Raw genomic sequence first — 22,409 nt, forward strand, 5'->3', positions numbered from 1 at the left:
AATAATGCTCCTATCCCAACCTTACCTATTTAGGGGAAGGTGATTATGAAATGATAGATTTCATGATTTTAGGGAAAGGACAGCACGAGAGCAGCAGAATAAGGATAATGGACTTCAGAAAGGCAGATTATAACAAACTCAGAACTCGTAGGTGAGGTCCCATGGGAGGAAAGTCCTAAGGGAAAAAGCAGTTCAGGAGAGCAGTTTCTCAAAGACACAATTATTGGCACAACAATAAACTATCTCGATGTGAAGGAAAGATAGGAAGAATAGTAAGAGGATAACACAGCTCCATCAGGAGCTCTTTAATTACCCAAAAATCAAAAAGGAATCCTCCAAAAAGTGAAAACATGAACAAATTGCTAAAGATGAATACAAAAGAACAGCACAAGCGTGTAAGGACAAAGTCAGAAAAGCTAAGGCACAGAATGAGTTACACCTCAGAACAGCCATAACAGGGCATTAAGAAGTTGTTCAACAAATCCATTAGGAGCAAGAGAAGATGAAGGAATGTGTAGATCCACAACTTTACGGGGAATGAGAGCTAATGACAGATGAAGGGCAGGAACGCTGTGGTGTTTAATGCCTATTTTGCCTCAGGCTTCTCTAAAAGAAAGTTGTGACTGGATGCATAATAGTAACAATTAATATTAACCAAAAGGGAGAAGGAGTGCAACACGAATAGGGAAAGGACAGGTTAATGAATATTTACATCAGTTAGATGTATTTAGGTCAGCTGGGTCTGATGAAATTCATCTAGGATACTTAAGGAACTAACTGAAGCATTCTTGGAACCACTAGGAGTTATCTTCAAGAACTCATGGAGGACAGGTGTGAGGTCCCAGAAGACTGAAGAAGGGCAAACATAGCACCTATCTTTTAAAAGGGGGAATAAAGGAGGACCCAGAAAGTATAGATTAGTCAAGCTAACTTTGATACTTGGAAAGATACTGGAACCAATTATTAAACAATCAATCTGTAAGCTCCTAGAGTAGCGGTTCTCAAGCAGGGAGGGAAATCGCTAACAGGTTTCAGGAGGTCTGCCAAACAGGGCCCATGTTAGACTCACTGGGGTGCTGGGCTGAAACCCCGCTGCCCCACAGGGGGCTGGACTACAGGAGCCTTGCTGCCCACTGGTGCTGAAGCCCCTGCAACCTGAGGCTGAAGCTAATGCCTGAGCAACAGCGCTTTGCAGGGTACCCTGTAGCGTGGGGCCACAGGCAGTTTCCCTGCTTGGTACCCCCTAATGCCAGCCCTGGCTTTTATATATGGAAAACAGTTGTGATACAGGTGGGTCATGGAATTTTTTTGGGTCATGGGGTCGGAGAGGGGACTCAGAAAGAAATAGGCTGAGAACTTCTGATAGATTTGTCAAGAACACGTCATGCCAAACACATTGACCAGGTTACTGGCCTAGTGAATGGGGGAAGCAGTAGATGTGAAACATCTTGATTTTTAGTAAGGGTTTTGACAGTCCCACAGGACATTCTCATAAGCCAACCAGGGAAATGTGGTCTCGATGGAATTACTATAACATGGGTGCTTACCTGGTTGCAGACCATACTCAGAGAGTAGTTATTAATGGCTCTCTGTCAAACTGGGAAAACATACCTAGTGGGGTCCCAGAGGGGCCTGTCCTGGGTCCATTACTATTTAATATTTTCATTGATGATTTGGATATTGGAGTGAAGCAGCTGCAAGCACTTTGGAGGGGACAGAATTCAAATTCAGAATTGGTCTGGAATCAACAAAATGAAATTCAGTAAAAACAAATGGAAAGTACTGCACATAAGAAGGGAAAACGCAAAAATACAAAATGGGGAATAACTGACTAGGTTGTAGTTCTGCTGATGAGGATCTGGGGGTTACTGGAGATCACAAATTGAATATGAGCTAACAATGTGATGCAGTTGTAAAGAAAGACTAATATTCTGGGGTATATTAAAAGGAGAGTTATCTGTAAGACCCAGGAGGTAACTGTACTGGTCTAATTGGCACTGGTGAGGACTCAGATGGAGTACTGTGTCCAGTCCTGGGTACCACACTGTCACAACAATGTGAACAAATTGGAGAGAGTTCAGAAGAAAGCAACAAAAAATGGCCTGTGAGGAAAGGCTAAGAAAACTGGGCATGTCTACTCTTGAGAAATGCAGACTGAGGAGGAACCTGATAAGTCTTCAAATACATTAAAATGTGTTATAAAGAGAATTGTGATCAATTGTTCTCCACGTCCACAGAGGTGGGACAAGAAATAATGGGCTTCACCTGCAGCAAGGGAGATTTAGTTTAAATATTAGTAAAATCTTTAACTATAAGGATAGTTAAGCACTGAAATAGGTTATCAGGGTGGTTGTGGAATCCCCAGCAATAGAGGTTTTTAAGAGCATGTTAGACTTACCCCGTCTGGGAGGGTCTTAAGTGTACTTGGTCCTGCCTCAGCACAAGGGGCTGAAGTAGATGACTTCTTGAGGTCCCTCCCAGTCCTACATTTCTATGATTCTACCTCCTACCCCTTTCCGTGTCTACAGTATGATGAAGGGCCCTTTTATTCTCATTACATGATCATTTAACACTGAGCAGTTTGACATATATATATTTTACAAATATGGATAAAGTATAGGCCTGTATGCAAATATGCAATTCAATAATTGGAGTAAATTTTCAAATTTTACAAGTAAATTGACCCATGAGATGCTTTCATTCACTTCTAATATCAGATCCTGAAATTTCTGCAATATATGCTCCTTTAAAATAACTAAGTCTGTTTCCTGTATTGAAGAATTTTAGATCAGAGATAAGGACTTCGTAGCACATTTTGAAAAACAAAAACAGCAAGAAAAAAAGAAAATTAATAATAATTATTTACGTTATCCTAGGGCCGAGAAGCTCCATTCATAGACCAGAGCCCTATTGTCCCAGGTGCACAAACCCAGAACAGGCGGTCCAGCCCCAAAGAACTCATACACGATATTACTAAGATTGTATGTGCATTTGGGATGTGACTGAGGGGCTGAAATATTTACTGTGATCACTGGGCCAGGGCCAGTGCTTCTGAAAGTTTCAGTCTGCCAGGGTGTTCCTAGGCCTGGAAAGTGATCTGTCATCAGACTGTTAAAATCATTTAATTCTTTCTTTATTTTGGTTTTCCCCTCCATTTCACTTCCAATGTGAGTCTAGCAGCCAATGCGGCATAAAGTGCTGAAGTTCGAGATTAATGTTTTATCCCATTTTCAAGATGCACTTTGGGGTTTTGGAGGCAATACAGCTAAAGCTCCAGCAGTTTCCAAAGGCTTGGCTGTTGCAGATGTGTTCAAGTTAGTGTCTGGGGGGGAACTAAATAATAAGACTCGGGGAGTTTCAGCTTTTCACACACATCACTGTAATTCAGCATTTGTTTCTAGTCTGTTCTTGAAATAGCTTTTAAAATACTCACTGATCCCTTAGTTTAGCAGTGGGTTTTTTGGCACCAGCTCTGGAATAAATCTAGCAAGTTCAATGGCAGAGTTTGCCTGTAATATATAAAAGTCCTGAATTTAAGATTCTGATGTGAAGCTATTGAAGTGCGCTAATGATTGTGGAACACATTTGCTTTGTTGCAGTTACGGTATCAGAAGTGCTTGGTAGCCAGACCTCCTTCACAGAAAGTTCGACCGCCCCCTCCTCCTGCAGACTCGATGACCAGAAGAGTCACAACTAATGTCAAACGCGGAGTCTTGTCCCTTATTGACACTTTAAAACAGAAACGCCCTGTTTCTGAGATGCCATAGCTGCCCAAGGGAAAGGATTCTTGTAACACTTAATTGAAGATACAGTAGCTACGCTAAAGAAAATGAACTGATGATGTTCGACCTTCCATTTTAAATTGCTGATGCTTTGTCTTCACAGAATTTATCCTTATCAAAACAATGTTAGACAAGCATGTTCTCTCGTTCTTTCCATCATCATGTGATATGAAAAGACGCATGAATAATTTTTTTGCTGTCAATGAGTTACATCATGAGCAGTGGAAGGTCTATTTCTGATTGTAAATATTCTGAACATTACCTAAATTCACACCCAAAAATAATATGGCCATGTCCCTCCTAGTGAACTAATATTAAAGTCCTTGGAGTGATTGATGCCTGAATTATAGTTCACCGTCTTCTTGAGCTGGATTTGTCACAAGCAACCCTTAAATCCTACAGCACTTTGCTCTGTTTTCAACACTGGAGTAGGTACCAAGTATTAGTTACCATTAAATTACTGTAGTATAAATACCAAGTTTTATTTTTACAAAGCTGCACCTGTTAGTTTTAAAAAGCGCATTGGCATTGGTTTAGGAACCACTTTACAATTTTGCCTGACATGCTTTTGAACCATAGTGACCATATTTCATTTACTGTTTATATATTATGATTTGGAGAAGAAAAGCTTTGAGTAATTCAGAGCAGGATGCATCAGCTTTAGCCTTTTGCCCTAAAATAGAGAAATGCATTTGGGGGGCTGTTAAATCTATTCTCCAAAATCCTACATGGTGCAACAAAAATGATTTATTTAACTGTAGGCTCCTACCATCTATAATTAAGAGAGGGACCTACTCAGAACTGTTATATATGGCACAAACTAGAAAGCTACACATTTTCCCTGTATTACTCCTGTGTGTGGAAACTTTCAATTGAAGGCCCCATCACAGTTCTTTCATTTGGAGTTTGGTGTTAAGTTAATATTTACGTGAGATGCAAAAGGACTATCATGTTTTTGTTGTGCAGACCTGTTCTCATTTATACCATGATGAAGTTTCCTTTTACCATAATGCCCTTTCTGTAGCAGCTCTCAACAAAGGAATGATACAGCTGTTCTCTGATATGATGGAGCTACATGTGGGGTAACCTGATTTCAGTGCTTTTGCTCCAAAAGCTCCAGCTAGCTGTAAATTCCTTGGAAGCAAACTGTGCAGTATTGCCCCTTACAAGCATACATTGTGCTAACCTTTGAATGCACTTATATGCTTATCTTTTTCTTTGTTTTTTCCCCTTGCCCTCTGTCTTATTACAACTGCAGGTTGGTACATACAACAGAAATGGGAACAGTGCAGATGTTTTTACCAGTGTTAAAATTTTTCTGCCTCCATTTTAGATGTCTACTCGGAAGGCTGAACCATCTGGGTATGCTGACACTGTACTTCTAAAGGGACATTGTCAAGGTAGCTAGGCCCAGAATTTGACCTAGCTTTCTCTCACTAGAGGCTTCTGTTTTAAATGAATGGTTGCATATTTTCTTTTTTTTTTAAATTGGTCATAGTTGCTTCCCATGAGCTGCCCCAGTAACAAACAAATCAGGCTGTGGATGCAAGGGCCAAAGCAATGATGATCAAAAACTTTCAGCTTTGAGTTTGTAAAGGAATTCTGGACAGCTGGCAAATGAAGGGCTGATGCTCTACTGGTGTAAAGATGCAGCTCCATGGACACCAGCTGTGCAGCCAGTGCCCTGAAATCCTGTGCTGTGCCACAGTACCTTACTGGAACCTGCAGTGGGGCTCTGACCTGGCTGAGGCCTCTAAGCACTACTGTAATACAGAAAATAATACAGCCCACTAGCATACTCTCAGCTAAAACACTTGCCTGTGGTCCCAATTCAGCAAGGTATTTAAGCATGTGCCTAATTTTTTAAACCCATGTTTAAAATTACCAAATGCTTAAGTCCCAACACAGCAAGGTGTTTATGTACCTCAGCCCTGTTCAGAGAACCAGGCTACAAGAAGAAACTTGCATTCACATTCACTCCATTGTCTCTCTGGGTTCCAGTAGTGGTAATCTCAGTGGTTTCCACTGGGAACCTGGGCTGACACCATTTTTTCCCCAGTGGTTAGCAGCAGCCATCAGATGGTAACCCCACCTAGCCACCATCACCCTGGATCATATTAAAATCACTGACCTAGAGACGTAAGATGCAGTATTCATTATCACTCCCCAGACTCAGCCAGTTATGTGTTTGATTTTGAATTACAGCAAATCCCTTGACAGTGTCCTTTTAAAGTTCCAGTTTGAAACTTTCCCAGGATTCAGATTTGCAATGAGTTTTAAATAGTCTAAATACATTCCATAGGAGATCCACTGCATCTGTGTGATGCTGCTGCTGCCCCATGATGGCAGACCAGGACCTCCGTTTGTAATTAAACAGTCATGTTAAAAAGCTGTTGTTTTTATTCACTACTTGGTGTGGTTCGGTTTCCTATTGTCAGGACCATGAGTACTTAGCTTGCTTTCGGCAGCAAAGCATATAAAGAGAGTGAGGGATGCAGCTGTAGTAGGTATTGAAAAGACAATGGATAGGAATGTATTGAAAAGTCACAGATCATCTGTGGATATTTTGTTTTTAAAATACTTTAGCTTATTTTACCAAAATACGGATTAAGACTTTGATTCTACAAACACTTCGGTATGTGCTTTATAAGCACATTAGTCTCACTGGCTTCAACAGGGTGACTCATGCTCTTACAGGTTATGCACATACCCAAGTGTTTGCAGGATCAAGGCCTAATTTTGTAAAACCAATTATATTAAAACACTGTGTTGACTTACTGTCTGCCCTGGCCAAAAATTATGGCTGGTGCATGCATGAGAGCAAATGCCATTGTTTTACCCAATGTTGCAGTGACACTTCAGTTACCTGTGCATTCTTTATACCTAGTGATTCTGTAAGTAGGCATACACTATGCCTTGTATGTCTCATGGCATTTTGGAATTAATCTGTTAAATACAGCTTAAAATATTTTTATTTTATTTATTCTATTTTTACTGAACTAGCCTGCATTCTGATGTTGATGTACTATCTTTACTGGACATGATCTCACAACATATCCAGTGCTAAGTAATCTCCGTGTACTATAGGTTGCCTGAAAAGGTGGGTTTTGTAATTATTTGTAGTCACATTTTTATTGGAGTATGTAGAAGAAATGGCAAAACAATGTGTAAAGCTAATTTCTCTTATTTTATAAATGCAAGTGGTAAGTTAGAGGCAGATATCCCAGGCCACCTCATTAATATGCTCCATTGCAGAAGCAAGGAGCTTTATAGCCACAGCCCATGTCTATAGTTTAAAGCCTTTCCTTTGAGTTGCTGCAATTTTTAGTTTTTATTTAAACCTCTTATGATTTCATTTGGAAAAAAAAAGGTGTTGTAAGGATATAAGAACCAGCTGCAGATTGCATGAAAGGACATTGATCCCACTTCCTGTATAATGAGTTCTTAGTGATAAACTTTGTGTAAAGAGCTACCTGTACCTCTTCCAAAAAAAAAAAAAAGTCCTTCCTTAGATTTGCAGGATATAAAGCTATGGAATAACTAAGACTGTTTTGTGTCATTTACTAAGATTTCTAAATCCCTTTTCTTTTAATGTTATCAAACATGTCATAAAGCAATGAAGCAGGGATATAAAACTGTTAATAAATCACGTGAAAACAGCTATTTTTACTTTAATAGCTGATACTGGCTCAGCCTTTACAGCTTTAACATTAACACTATTACGTCTATCTGTGCAGGCTTAGTTATTTTAATATATTGCTAAAAACCTGTGCTGTACAGTCACCAAACAAAGGTTTGATTTAGTTAGTATTTGCAAAAGAGAAAGAGAAAACGCAGTTTATCAGTCAGAGCTCAGTGTTATATAAAGCTGCTGATTGACACTGAAAAGAACTTTTTTTTTCCTTTTTGCTGTTGACCACTTTTACACATTTAAATGTAATCTGTTGTGAGAATAAATTTAGATGCATAAAATGCTTGACTCACTTGTCACTAGTCCATAAAGTTTGGAAAGTAGTTCATTTCTTGGGACAGAACCTTTGTGGGGGGGAGGAGAAAGTCTCTCTGTATTAATTAATGTATTTTCTTAATTATTCAGTGGTAAATGTTAAACCAGTATTAAGGAAAAGGTGGTACTATTATTTGCCCTAATGCACAGCTTGAAATATAAATTGCTTTTAAGACCTAGAAAGGATATTTTTAACAGGCGGAGGAGTAAGAGAGAGTCAGATTTGTCTGTTTTAAAGCTTACAAGTAAAAGGCTGTATAACTTTTTACTTGTATGGTGTTGATGCTATATAGCCTTTTACTTGTATGTTGTTGGTACAATTCTGAGTCAATCTGGGAATACCTAAAATTTGCCACCAGCTGATGGCAAAACTGATTTGTGAACCAAGTTGTTCTCTAGCATCATATTTATCACTGCTGGCTCTTGGACAATCTGGTCAGAGAGACCGAACCAGCCCTGGAGATCTAGTCTTAGATCAGATGAGACCCAGTGGTGGAACAGCATATGGAAACTTGCACCATTGCGATGTACCGCATATGTGAACAGAACTTCCACTTCCACCTTTTAATGAGCACACGATTTTTATTTTTAAAAGAGACTGTTTATACTTATTTGTTATAACACCCACTGGGCATTATTAAAAATTATAAGATTTTAAAACCCACTCTTTTTGCCTTCCCTTTCCCAACTACAGAATCTCACACCCCTGCTACCTACTTTGAGCCATGCTTAGTAACTATATTTAAAATAAAATGAATATAATTTTTCCCTTTATATTTTCCATTCCCTTTACGGCAGGTTCTTTTTTCTCATCCCTATTGTGAACTATGATTGTAAAATAGTGTCACTTTGTTCTTTAGCTTTTTTCCAGTTGTACATTGCAAGCACAGGACTCGAGCCAGGAGCCTTACACTCTGCCCAGAAGGAGATCAGAGAATGAATTGTGATTGTCACAATTCTTCCCTGGCAGTTGAGAAGCAGAAGTTCATCCCTTTTCATGGATCTGTTTACTCTTGACCAGTGAGGGTGGGTGTGTGGAGCCAAGGCTGCTCCTGTTTACTCACCATGAGGTAACGGGTGAGCAGCACAAAGCTTTTACCTATTAGAATTATCTCTTTTGTTAAACAGATCACATTCAGCAGCACTCAGTGGGAAAACTCACCTTTTATGACCACAGGCTCTTTTGCCCTTTGTTTCTTTCCTTACCCTATTTTTCTTTGTTTCTCTCCCTCTTTTCTTCCTTCTATATTCCCATTGGGAGGAATTCTCAATTTCCTTTTTTGAATTTCACTCCGCACCCCTTGCCCTTGTCCAAAATGATCATCAGTAGCTAATACTGGCATTTGAAATGTTATCATTAGGCTTAGAATTAACATCTCAGTTAGATGAATTATCTCTAACTGGTGTGAGGGTTGGTACAAAGAATCAGGTTCCAGATGCTTAGGGTACGTCCAATCTATCAGGGATAGATTTATCTCGTCTAGACACAATAAATCGATCCCCAAACGTGCTCCCAGGAACTCCACCAGGTTGAGATGCAGAAGCGGAGTCGATGGGGGAGCCACGGCCATTGATCCTGCGCCGTGAGGATGAGAGGTAAGTTGAAATAAGATACGTAGACTTCAGCTACGCTATTCCCGTAGCTGAAGTTGCATATCTGACATCGACCGACACACACACATCATGTAGACCAGGCCTTAGTTTCATTTTTTTCCCCCATGTCTGGGCCATTGTGGATGGTTGGAGAGGAAAGGCATCCTTTGCTAGGCGCTCCTGTAGATTGTAGTAGAACTACATGAGTTCCTGTCCTGCACAGCCCAGTTGGGATACACCTGGGTGGCAAGTTTGCAGAAATTTTGGTGGTGCCCAACTACAACCCCCCGAACTCCGCCCCCACCTAAGGCTCTGGGAAGGGGTTGGAGGAGGGTCTGGGGTGCAGGTCTTGGGCTGGGGATTAGGGTGCAGGCTTTGGGATGGAGTTTGGGTGCTGGGTGCAGGCTCCGGGGTGGGTGTGCAGGGGAGGGGGTGAGGGATGCAGCCTCTGGGCTGGGGGTGGGGGCGTAGGAAGGGGTGAGGGGTGCAGGCTCTGAGAGGGAGTTTGGGGGTGGGAAGGGGGAGGGGGTGCACGCTTTGGGAGGGAGTTTGGGGGTAGGAGGGGGTGCAGGGGTGAGGGGTTTGGGGTGTTGGAGAGGCTCAGGGCTAGGGCGGAAGGGCAGGGTAAGGGCAGCCTGCCTTGCCATTAGTGGATGGCGGGTGCTAGGACCCTGGGGCAGCAGACAGCAGTTCTGCCATAGGAATGTGCTACACCAACAGCACAAGCAGGCACGGGAGAGGTGCCCGCTGCTTTCTTTCAGGCAGGGACGTGGCAGGGGAGAGAGGGACACGCAGGGAGAGGGGTGGCAAGTGGAGGCCGGACCCACTCCAAGCAGGGATGCGGCAGGGCCGGGGGAAGGCCCGCAGGGGCCGGAGTCCGATCCAGGCAGGGCCAGGGGAGAGACCCAGCTCCAAATATTGTTGGAGCAGGGCCCCCAGAATCTTCCTGGTGCCCAAGCACCACAAACATATATAACCTGCCACCTACGGGGATACAGGCAATGGAGCAGCCACTTTGTTTTCTTCCCTGCAGTGCAGAAGTAGGCCTGTCGGTGAGCAGCTGCAACAGGTAAAGCTTCTCGAGTGCTTTCAGGTAATACTGAAGGTGCTACTAGGGCTGCAAGGGAAGCAGTGTCCACTACCATCTCCTCAAAGCAATGCAAATACTTGTTTTAGAATGGCAGGGCACCATATTTATTTCATAATCAAATATAACTTTGAGTCTCAAGGGCCACACATTTGGATGCCAGTGATATGCAGGGCTTATTGCATGCAAGTTCCCCTCTTTGTATTGTATGTGTACACAGAATGAGATAAAAACAAACTGAGATCCATTACTTTCTCATCTGCCTCTCTGAATCACGTCTGAATCAAACCCTTGTCAAAGTAGGCGCATTTTCTAGCTCTGCTTAGGTTCTCTGTACTGAGTATGGAATGTAGACACACTAATACTTCTTACTTTATTTTATTTGAGAACTAGGACAATTTAGTAGAGGTACCAATACAATGGACCCAAGTGAAATAGGAAAAAAAATCTTACTTTTAATATTTATGAAGTACACACTTCTGGTTTAAAAGAAAGTTAATAAAACCAATCCTATTCAAAAATGTTGCATAATATTTCTGAAGTTGCTAGTTGAGTTAAATGTCTCAAGTCAGTAAGAGCAATTCTGCATACAAATATCCACTAATCATTTCAAACAGGAAGGAAGTTCTGAAGTTCCTCTTGAATTTCAGCGTTAAGATGTCCTATGGTTAAGAGAACCTTACTTCATCTTGCTTAAAAAAGTTGGTACACAAACTAAACTACTGATTAAACAATTCTAGATTCATAAAAGTTAAACATTTTAATAGATTGACTTCTCAGTATATTTAGTAAGCTGTAACCACATATTAAATGTAGATAGAAATGATTGACAGTTAATGTATACTGTTTAAAATTATTTATAGTTTAACTTGCAACCTGATCTTTACATATAACTAGAAATGCTGTTTATCATTTCCACCCTCAATCACCGATGTTTCCAAGGAAATTGTTAAAATCATGTAAATGTAAACCAAAAACTTGCTGTCATTATTCAGATGAATAATATTGGTATTAAGTGTCCCTATTTTGCTTGACATTTGTCACCTGTACAGATGCAGAATAAGGACTTTCACCATTTCTGAATTGTTACCACGAATAGAAAGCAGTTTCATGAAAAGCAGCATCTGAGCTTCCTTTTACCAGCCGCCATGAGGCTGGCAGTTATGATTTCTATAAACCATGGCAGCACCGTGATGTGTCGGTTTTATAATTCAGAATTCATTTTAGCATCAAAATACCTGTCTAGTTTTAAAATGAATTTTTCTATTCAACTTTTTTTAAACAGAATTTCCTCTGCTGCTTATTAAAGCACATCTGACTGACCTGAGGCATCCGTGTGCTCCCCAGCTGTGCACAAAATGTTCAACACAAGTACATGCAATGTAAGCCTGTGAAAAATCCAGAGCCACTTTTACAAAAAATGGGCTGGCTTACAATTTTGATGATCCGCTTCCATATGCCATAGTCATAATTATGATACTTTTCAACAAGATGGTAGCTGAAAATTGTAAGCTCAGCCAGCCATTTAATTTCATTGTTGCTATGTGAACTTTTAGACCACTGAACAAAACGTGCAAAGATTACTTTTAAAAGTAAGTATGCCCAAATATGTACAGAAGGTTGTTGAAACATGCCTTCTTTCTACGTCACATTCTACTGATTAGCAATTAGCTATAAAACTTTTGAGCTTACCCCCTAGGGATTTGAATAAGCTGTTGTAATTACTACTTTATGTGCATTTTGACATTCTGAATTGAATAGCTGGACTGAAACAACTACATAATAGTCTCTTTTGCAAAATGTCCCCCTGCTATTTCCATAATAGCCATGAAAAGTGTATTAATTATAAATGTTCCCTAAAAGTAAGTAGTGGCCTGCACAGATATACCCTGACATTATAGAAATATAATTTCAAAAACTTTGAAGAGATAACTATGAACCAGTTACAAAAATCCATTTTCAAATCCATGGTCGAGGATGCTTAACCATAGTTGAAGGTAAAGTTTCTTTTGGTTTGACGAATCTTTTGGATAAAGAAGGTATAAATAAGTCACGTGCTGAGCTCTTTATTCCAGTCCAGCGATAGTAGTAATGTTGAGCCGAAATTTGAGATTTGTTCCCTTGTGGATTGAAGTATGGCACCATCACTGGAGGCAGAACTATCTCCACAGGTTTCAATACAACCATTTTATCTTCTGCCCGTGGCTTTCTAATGTGTGTCCGTCTCTCAAACACCTTACTCATAGATGACAGATTGGGTGCGTTCTTCAGCATTCCTGGCAGGGATGAGTTTGAGATGGGTTTGGTAATTTTCTTCAATTGAATAGAACTGTTTGTTTGGTTCATATTTTTTTGTGGAACACCACTAATTGCTTTAATTGGTGAAACTTCAGAATTAGTATTAATAGATATCATTTCTCGGTTCAGGAACTCCACAATGTTTGTTTGTACCCCAGTATCTTTAGGAACATTTCTTTGCTGTGTTACTTTTGATTTTTTCTTCCTCTTCTCTTCTCTCTTTGATGATTTCCCTATATCAAGACCTTCTAGAAGTCCCTTTGCTGCAGCACGAGCCAAAATGTCTTTTACAGACATTACTTCAGCTGGATCCCTCTGAAATTGAAGAAATGTTAGTGGAGCTAAACTACACCATCAAGCTATGCACTTTATTTTAATCCCTTAGGATACACCTTCACTTTAAAATACATGGCAATGAGTCTCAGTGCCTGATGTGATGGGGTGTATCAATCTAGGGGTTAATAAATTGCTTTGGGCCCAAGGGACTACACCCCCTCACCTTTGCTAGGCAGGCTCTCAGTGGAGAGAGCATATAAAGGAAGCAGCTCAGCTCAGTCTGGGCTGGCTAAGGAGGACAGCAGTTGTATGATGCTGGCTCCTACCAGGAAGCTGCCTGGACTCCAGACCACCAAGGCAGAGCGCCCTGACCACACTGCAGGGACCGAAGACGACCAGCAACCAGTGAAGAGATGCCAGAGCAAAGGGTAGGAAGTGACTCAGCAGACGCGCTCAAGGATACAGAGACCTGAATCCTGCACTAGGTTTCAAAAGGCCCTGAATCCTGGTTTCAAAGAGCCCTGTGTCAGAACCTGATGGAGTAGGGTGGGCCTGGTTTCCCCTTGCCTCACTGCTACCAGAGCAGCTCCTTGGGCTCTCGCTGCTTACTCCTGACAGAGGAAGCACCCTCCTAGACTTCCACCACTGGGCGCTACTGGACACCCTTTGGGCCCTTGACACAGGGGCTACAGACTTGAGCTTGTGCTATGGTGCTAAAAGCAACAGAGTTGACGTGGCTCTGAAGGCCATCACCCCCACACCCTGCTTCAGAGTCCAAATGCCAGCCCAAGCCCCTACCCCAGTGGTTCTCAATCTAGGGCCGCCGCTTGTTCAGGGAAAGCCCCTGGCAGGCCAGGCTGCTTTGTTTACCAGTTGCGTCCGCAGGTTCAGCCGATCGCAGCTCCCACTGGCCACAGTTTGCCGCTTCAGGTTAATGGGGGCTGCAGGAAGCAGTGCGGGCCGAGGGATGTGCTGGCCGCCCTTCCTGCAGCCCCCATTGGCCTGGAGTGGCGACCTGTGGCCAGTGGGAGCCGCGATCAGCCAAACTTGCAGCCGCAGCCAGTAAACAGCTCAGCCCAGACAGCCAGGGGCTTTCCCTGAACAAGCCGTGGCCCGAGTTTGAGAATCACTGTCCTATGCTAAGAACAGCTATGGTGCAAACCCAGGTCTGTAGACCAGGGCCTTGAAACTTGCTGCTTTGGGTTTTAAAATACATAGCTGTACCCTTCAACCGCTTCCAGCTATTGTCAAGCTCAGTGTATGGGCTAGAAAAATACAATGCAAACATCTTGAAAGCAACAGCTGCATGCTATTAAAGGATGCTGACTTTACTGCAGAATCAAGGGAGTCTATGGTCCAGTTTAGAGTAGGGAAATGGAATTCCAGACTCGTGTGTTCTATCTGCAGTTCCTACACTGACTTGCTGTGAATCAAGTCACTTAAGCAGTACGTCAGGGGTCAGCAACCTTTCAGAAGTGGTGTGCCAAGTCTTCCTTTATTCACTCTGATTTAAAGTTTCATGTGCCAGTAATACATTTTAATGATTTTAGGTGGTCTCTTTCTATAAGTCTATAATATATAACTAAACTATTGTATGTAAAGTAAATAAGGTTTTTAAAATGTTTAAGCAGCTTTATTTAAAACTAAATTAAAATCTAGAGCTGTGGCATGGGCCCCTCCCCCCCCCCCCCAAGCGGTGGCCAGGACCCAGGCAGTGTGAGTGCCTCTGAAAATCAGCTCGCGTGCCATAGTTTGTCTACCCCTGCACTACATGCTAGATTCACAAAGGAACTTCAGCATGGTGACAGAGTATTTCCATGGTGAAGTTTTTGGATGCCAGGAAAATCACTAGGATTCACCAAAGTGACTCCCAGGTGAGGGGCCTCAGAATGGGAGTCACAAAAGCCTGCAGACTAGGTGGCTCCTTGGCTGAGCTAACCCAGTGGGAGACCCCAAGCTGAGAGCAGACCTCCTTCTTAGCAAGAGGAGGAGAAAAGCTACCACTTCCCTCAGAACTTTTAGCCCAAAGGTTAGGGAACTCACTTGGGAGCTGAGACCCATCCCCTTCTACCTAAACGAGAGAAGAGATTTGAAGTGGGGTGTGCCACCTCTCAGGTGAGTGCCTTAGGGAGTGGGCTAGAAGCCATTCTGATGGGGGGCTTTCTCTCTCTCTCGCCTGCTGCAGCTGTTCCACTGTAGACATATAATTTAAAAAGAAATCATTGGAGCAGGGGGATTGGATCTCCCACTTCCCCAAGTAAGTGCTCTAACTACCAGGCTGTTTGCTTGCTCACTTTCTGGCTCACGTTGATGCTATTCCACACTGAGTATTTCATTATTTAACCACATTTGTTCCCACCCTAGGCCCTCAGGCCATTTTGGCAGAAGAATGCCTGTCTTGCTCAGTTTGTGCAGAGGCAGAAACATGGGTGATAAGGAACTTTTAATGAAAATATTTAGGTGTTGAGTGAATTTAGGTACATCCACGGGCAGCTGAGCAGGGATTTTAGCACCTAAAATGGGCAGTTAGGCACCTATGCCCTTTTGTGAATCTAGTTCTATATCCCACTTACGTGTATAAAGGGAAAAATACATCACTATTTATGAACATTGAATGAGTTGTTCGCAAAGCACTTTGAGGTCGTTGGGTGAAGTAAACAGCGTAAAAAGTATTACTAGGAAGTTTGCCCAGTATTAAATTCTTTTTTAAGATATGAATTAAACTGTCAAGATAGATACAAGGTTAGAAACACAACAGGGCTGGGAATGAAACTGAGGCCTAGAATACTTAGGCTGAAACATTTCACAGTGAACTCTATTAGTGTGGATAGCAGTCTCCCTCAGAAATGGTAGGAGCCCCCTCTGTGTCATTATCTAAAATGTGATTAGTTATGTATTGGGTGGGGGGAATGCTGCACTGGCAGGAAGTTATACTAGATGATATAACAGGTTTTTCCATTTGGAATTCTCTTGCTGTAACGGAACCCTTTGACTTACCTATCATCCCAAGAGAGAGATGGTTCTCACTGCCCACCTTGTTGTCGTAATACATAGGGCAATGGACTGACTGATCAAATCAATCTTATATTTAACTTCCACAATTAATAACCTTTACCATTTTTTCCATAATATTGAGTATTTATTTTATCCCCCCCACAAAAGAGAAATAAGTTTTCCCCACTTACAAGCCACCTTAAAGGTATCAGTTGTGGTCATCACATCAGCCCGGGTGAGCACTGCATTGATGTAAATAAAGCACTAGCACAAGGCCAACCTTTCTTTATACAATTTAAAAGCCTGACACAGCAAACACTACATGTAGTGCTTACTATGCCAATCTTATCCCAGGACAAATCACAGTGCGAGAGCAGAATATAAGCTGGAAATTACTTCTAGCTTAATTACAATACAGAATATATCTACACCATGTTCTGTTTTAGAAGAAGCTGTATTGTGGCTTTTATCAATTGTATATAATAGTATGCATTTGTTTTGGAAAGAGAGCCTTTACCTCAGATATGTCATTTGAAATGAAGGCATTTTTCTAGGTACAAAAATACTCAATTAGGAAAAAAAATTAAATTTCAAATGAAAAAACATTCAGTAGGATAAAAACAGACATCTTTTGAACAGCTCATCAAAGATAGCTTCTTCATTTTCTTGGCAAAGAAATCTAGAGTTAGAGGCAGTGAGTGTGTGTAAAGGAGTAGTAAAATATATTTTGTACTGTAGACAGCATTCAAAAGATTCTACTTGAAGCATCAAAACATATCCATGTAAAACAAATTACAATAAATACTTTCTAAAAACTGTTTATCTATCTTGGGGATTCAGTCCTCACTGGAAACTTTCTACTTTTCACTCCATGGTCAAGTAGTGGGAAGAAGATTCATCCGCGTCAATCTGTTGAGTCTTGGCAAAATATATAGCAGTGCTGTGATCCCTGCTGGGCTTGATGCATACAGGCAGAACAGGATGGTTGCTTTAACAGCCTCTCTGCTTAACACCAGTTTCAATCAGCATGTTAAACATACCATGGTAACAGAGGAGTAAGGTCATAGGGAAAGAACAATGGTAACTGCATACCAACCCAATCCTCCCTAAAATGTGACAAAGCTAAAAACTGGATCAAGCATACAATAGATTTCATTTGTCAAACTTGAGAGCTTTCCAGCATATCCCTTCTATCTCAGCATAGTGCAGTTTCAGAAGCTGGATCTTTCAGTTGCACTTTTCTCTAGAAAAACTGTTATACTGATTGCTTGTTTCTTCAATCTTTTGCCTAGCACAGTGCAACCAATGCTCCGAGACAAGTCCACTGTCCTGTCTGTATGATTATGGTGAAGTCAGGTAATTTATGAACGTTCCCTTCTGTGTGTTCATTTTTACATTATATTTAAAAAACAAAATAGAGACAAGGAAATCATATATACATCTTAAACAAGTACTTTTCTCAATGCATACTTTTTATGGCTTACCTGTCTTGCTAGAACAGCTAAAAAACAGCAATTGGAAATCTCTGAGGGTTCCATTTTGAAAAAAATATCAGAAGGGCCCTCTATTTCTGAGTTGCACCACAGAGGAGGACTAAGCCTGTAAATAGTACAAACAAGACTTGTAATTTTAAAATGCAAATAAAGAAAGAAACTAAAGATCAGTTGAGTACAGCAAACAAACTTTTCTTACTGACATGCATTACATTTTAGACACCCTATTACTCATTTAAAAATACAATTGTGATTAAAACAAAAATGTTCTCATAGAATTTAAAATATTTTAATGTATACTGTCTTAACCAACAAACCTGTACTAAAATAACGTTTTCAATATTCGCTTTCACAAACTCACTGAAATTAGGTCCGATTATTAAACAATCACTGTGCTTTGAGTATATCAAGACAGTGAAAATGTTGGTCTGTATTTAATACAGACATGTTAATTCAAATGTATTAAATATATTTTTCTTTGTTAATAGGACAATATCAAATTATATGTTATAAATGGTTCCTTGCGTGTGTAGCTAGAACATTTAAAAACTAATAATTTTTAAAATCTAGACCCTCATCCTCAGGTTCATTAGGCTGCTTTGAAATGGCTGCATAGAATGTAGAGACAGTGGTATACTGAGGCCACGTCTACACTACAGCATAAAATCGAAATTATTAAAACCGGTTTTATAAAACTGGTTTTATAAAATCGATTTTACGCGTCCACACTAGGGCACATTAATTCGGTGGTGTGCGTCCATGGTCCTAGGCTATCATCGATTTCCGGAGCGGTGCACTCTAGATAGCTCAGTAAAAGAATGAGACCAATAACTTATATCGATTTAGGGTTAGTGTGGACGGAAATCTAGTAATATCGATTTTAGGGTTACTCCTCTCGTTGGGGAGGAGTACAGAAATCAATTTTAAGAGCCCTTAAAATCGATTTAAAGTGCCTTGTAGTGTGGACGGATACAGCGTTAAATCGATTTAACGCTGTAGTGTGGACCAGGCCTGACTCCTATGTCAACTTTCAGGACCATTGGCAGCCAGTGTAAATTAGAGCAACCATTAGGCTGCTCAAACTTACACCCTGGTATGAGACTGGTCTACTGGACCAAAAGCCACCTTTGTACCACCTCCTCCTGACCTGTGCCATGGTTCTCCAACTGGTGATCATCTAAGGAAAAGCACTTCAGTACAGACTACTGGATTTGATACCAAGGAATATATGGAATCAGTTCTCCAATACATGTACCTTTGAATAATGCTTAAGGTGGGCAGGATCGATCTAACTAGAGTAATACCACTGGGACTCCCTATAACATTAACTGAGAGAAAAAGACGGTTACTCACCTTTGTAACTGTTGTTCTTCGAGATGTGTTGCTCATATCCATTCCAGTTAGGTGTGCCCGCCGCGCGTCGGAAGATTTTTACCCTAGCAACTCTGGTGGGTTGGCAGGTCACCCCCTGGAGTGGCGCCGCCATGGCGCTGGATATATACCTCTGCCAACCCGCCCGCTCCTCAGTTCCTTCTTGCTGGCTACTCCGACAGTGGGGAAGGAGGGCGGGTTTGGAATGGATATGAGCAACACATCTCGAAGAACAACAGTTACAAAGGTGAGTAACCGTCTTTTCTTCTTCGAGTGATTGCTCATATCCATTCCAGTTAGGTGATTCCCAAGCCTTACCTAGGCGGTGGGGTCGGAGTAAGATGTTGCAGAGTGCAATACAGCGGAGCCGAAGGCTGCGTCATCCCTAGACTGCTGAACCAGGCCATAGTGGGAGGCAAAGGTGTGGACTGATGACAAGGTCGCTGCACGACAGATTTAATGAATGGGCACGTGAGCGAAGAAAGCAGCTGATGAGGTCTGAGCCCTGGTGGAGTGCGCAGTCACGTGGCCCAATGGGACGGGAGCCAAGTCGTAACAGGCGCAGATGCACAACATTACCCAGGAGGAAATCCGCTGCGAGGAGACAAGAAGCCCCTTGATATGCTCAGCCACCACGACAAAGAGTTGGAGGGTTCTGCGGAATGGCTTAGTTCGCTCTATATAAAAAGCGAGCGCTCTACGAACATCTAGGGAGTGTAGCTGCTGCTCCCTGTGAGACGAATGCGGTTTTGGGAAGAAAATAGGGAGGAAGATCTCCTCGGTAACGTGGAAGGCCGATACGACTTTGGGGAGAAAGGCCGGATGCGGTCGCAACTGCACCTTGTCCCTGTGGAACACAGTATACAGGAGATCCACCATCAGGGCCCAAAGTTCCGAGACCCATCTCGCAGACGTGATGGCCACCAGGAAAGCGGTTTTCCAGGAGAGGTAGAGAAGGGAACAAGTTGCGAACGGTTCGAAAGGAGAGGACATGAGTCTGGCAAGAACCAGGTTAAGGTCCCATGTTGGGGCAGGGCGGCATACTTCAGGGTAGAGGCGCTCTAGGCCCTTAAAGAACCTAGACATCATCGGATGAGAAAACACCGAGCGGCCATCCTCCCCTGGGTGGAATGTAGAGATGGCCGCCAAGTGGACCCTCAGAGATGATACCGCCAAGCCTGTTGTTTGAGGGACCAGAGGTAATCCAAGATGTTGGATATGGAGACCTCGGCGGGAAGGAAGTTCCGCTCCACGCACCAGCACGTGAAACGCTTCCACTTGGCCAAATATGTAGCTCTAGTGGAAGGCTTCCTGCTACCCAGGAGTACCTGCTGCACTGGGGTGGAGCAACGCAGCTCAGACTGAGTCAGCCACGCAGGAGCCATGCCATGAGGTGGAGCGACTGAAGGTCTGGGTGACGGAGCTTGCCGTGGTCCTGGGTGATCAGGTCCAGGTGAAGAGGCAGGGGAACATGGTCGGCTATGGATAGGTCTAGCAACATGGGTACCAGTGCTGTCGAGGCCACGCTGGAGCTACAATGATCAAGCGGGCTTTGTCCCCGCTTTCAGTAGGACCTTGTGGATGAGTGGAAACGGTGGAAAGGCATAGAGCAAGTGCGTCGTCCACGGCACAAGGAAGGCGTCCGCCACTGAACCTGGTGAGAGGCCTTGAAAGGAGCAGAACGTCTGGCATTTCCTGTTCCAGCGGGATGCAAAGAGGTCTATCTGGGGAAACCCCCACTTCTGGAAGAGCGAAAGAGCAATGTCCGGGCGAAGGGACCATTCGTGGGAAAGGAAGGATCTGCTGAGGCGATCCGCCAGCGTGTTCCGAACTCCTGGGAGAAAGGACGCGATGAGGTGTATAGAATGGGCTATGCAGAAGTCCCATAGTTGTAAGGCTTCTTGACACAGGGGTGGAGATCTCGTGCCACCCTGTTTGTTTATACAGTGCATGGCTGTTGTGTTGTCGGTGAATACCGACACACAATGGCCCTGCAAGTGTTGTCGGAACGTCTGACAAGCGAGGCGGACCGCTCTCAGCTCCCGGACATTGATGTGGAGGTCCAGCTCGTGAGATGACCAATGGCCTTGGGTGCGTAGGTGCCAGAGGTGAGCCCCCCAACCGAGGGATGATGCGTCCGTTGTCAGGGACGCCGAGGGCTGGGGCGGGTGGAATGGGAGCCCCGCACACACCATGAAGGGATCCAGCCACCATTGGAAGGAGTCTAGCACGGTCGAGGGAATGGTGACGACCATGTCCATAGGATCCCTGGCTGGACGGTATTGCGAGTTGAGCCAGGATTGGAGGGGCCGTAGGTGCAGTCTTGCGTAGATCGTTACGAATGTGCAGGCCGCCATGTGGCCCAAGAGAGAGAGAGGCAAGTGCGTACCGAAGTTAGTGGCACTGCTTGCAGCCTCCAGATGATGGCCGTCGAGTCCAAGGTGGCACCAATAAACTCTATCCTCTGAGTGGGGATTAGAGTCGATTTTTCCACATTGATCATTAGACCTAGATGTAGGAAAAGGTTCTTGACAATGCGGACATGACTGAGGACTTGCGTCTCGGAGGTCCCGCGGATAAGCCAGTCATCTAGATATGGAAAGATGTGTATCCGACTACGGCAAAGGTGTGCGACGACTACAGCCATACATTTGGTGAATACCCTTGGGGCTGTAGAGAGGCCGAATGGGAGGACCGCGAACTGGAAATGCTGCCGGTTGACCACGAACCGGAGGAACCTCCTGTGAGGTGGAAAGATGGCTATGTGGAAGTAGGCATTTTGCATGTTGAGGGCGGCATACCAGTCTCCAGGATCCAGGGATGGGATAATGGTCCCCAGGGATACCATACGGAACTTCAACTTTACATGTATCTGTTGAGTTCCTGCAGATCGAGGATTGGTCTGAGACCTCCCTTTGCCTTGGAGATCAGGAAGTAGTGGGAATAAAACCCCTTGCCCCACTTGTGCTCCGGTACCTCCTCTATGACTCCTTTGGCGAGGAGCGTTTGCACCTCCTGTAGGAGGAGTTGCTCATGAGAGGGGTCCCTGAAGAGGGACGAGGGAGAGAGGTGGAAGCGGGGGGGTTGAAATAAATTGTAGGTGGTATCCAAGTTCCAACATGCGTAGGACCCAACGATCTGATGTTAGCTGGGACCACGGAGAGAGGAAAAAGGAAAGCCGGTTGGAAAAGGGCGGGGATGAATCCTTTAAAGAAACTGGTACAACGCCCTCGGGCGCACCTTCAAAAGGAAGGTTTTGGCCCGGAGGAAGGCTTTGGTTCTGACTCCCTTGGTTGCCTGATTGCCTCTGGCGGCCGTTTCTGCCTCGCCGTCTGGCGAAGTCTTGTCTGCCGGGGTTGAGGGTAAGGGCGGTGCTGTTGGGGTCGGAAGGGCCTGTGCTGAGTTACTGGCGTGTGCATCCCTAACAAGTGCGTAATGACCCTGTTGTCTTTTAGGCTTTGCAGCCTAGGGTCAGTTTTGTCCAAAAACAGCCCTTGACTCTCAAATGG

The 22,409-nt window shown here is 43.3% G+C and overlaps 2 protein-coding genes across 12 annotated transcripts in view; one reads left to right on the forward strand and one right to left on the reverse strand.

The window, feature by feature from the left end:
- Positions 1 to 7,761, forward strand: part of APBB2 (amyloid beta precursor protein binding family B member 2) — a 330,575-nt gene extending 322,814 nt beyond the window's left edge. For all 11 annotated transcript variants that reach the window (XM_050947571.1, XM_050947568.1, XM_050947575.1 and 8 more), the window contains one exon: positions 3,600 to 7,761. In XM_050947571.1, the coding sequence (XP_050803528.1) occupies positions 3,600 to 3,767 (168 nt within the window). In that variant the 3' untranslated portion in view covers positions 3,768 to 7,761. The remainder of the gene's footprint in view (positions 1 to 3,599) is intronic.
- Positions 7,762 to 11,885: 4,124 nt separating this feature from the next.
- NSUN7 (NOP2/Sun RNA methyltransferase family member 7) overlaps positions 11,886 to 22,409 on the reverse strand; it is a 63,358-nt gene continuing 52,834 nt past the window's right edge. The window contains exons 12-13 of the mRNA XM_050947598.1: positions 17,521 to 17,635; positions 11,886 to 13,081 (exon numbers count right to left, since the gene is read on the reverse strand). Of these exons, the coding sequence (XP_050803555.1) occupies positions 12,428 to 13,081; positions 17,521 to 17,635 (769 nt within the window). The 3' untranslated portion in view covers positions 11,886 to 12,427. The remainder of the gene's footprint in view (positions 13,082 to 17,520; positions 17,636 to 22,409) is intronic.

This window comes from Gopherus flavomarginatus, chromosome 3, assembly GCF_025201925.1.
Source record: "Gopherus flavomarginatus isolate rGopFla2 chromosome 3, rGopFla2.mat.asm, whole genome shotgun sequence".
NCBI lineage: Eukaryota > Metazoa > Chordata > Testudines > Testudinidae > Gopherus > Gopherus flavomarginatus.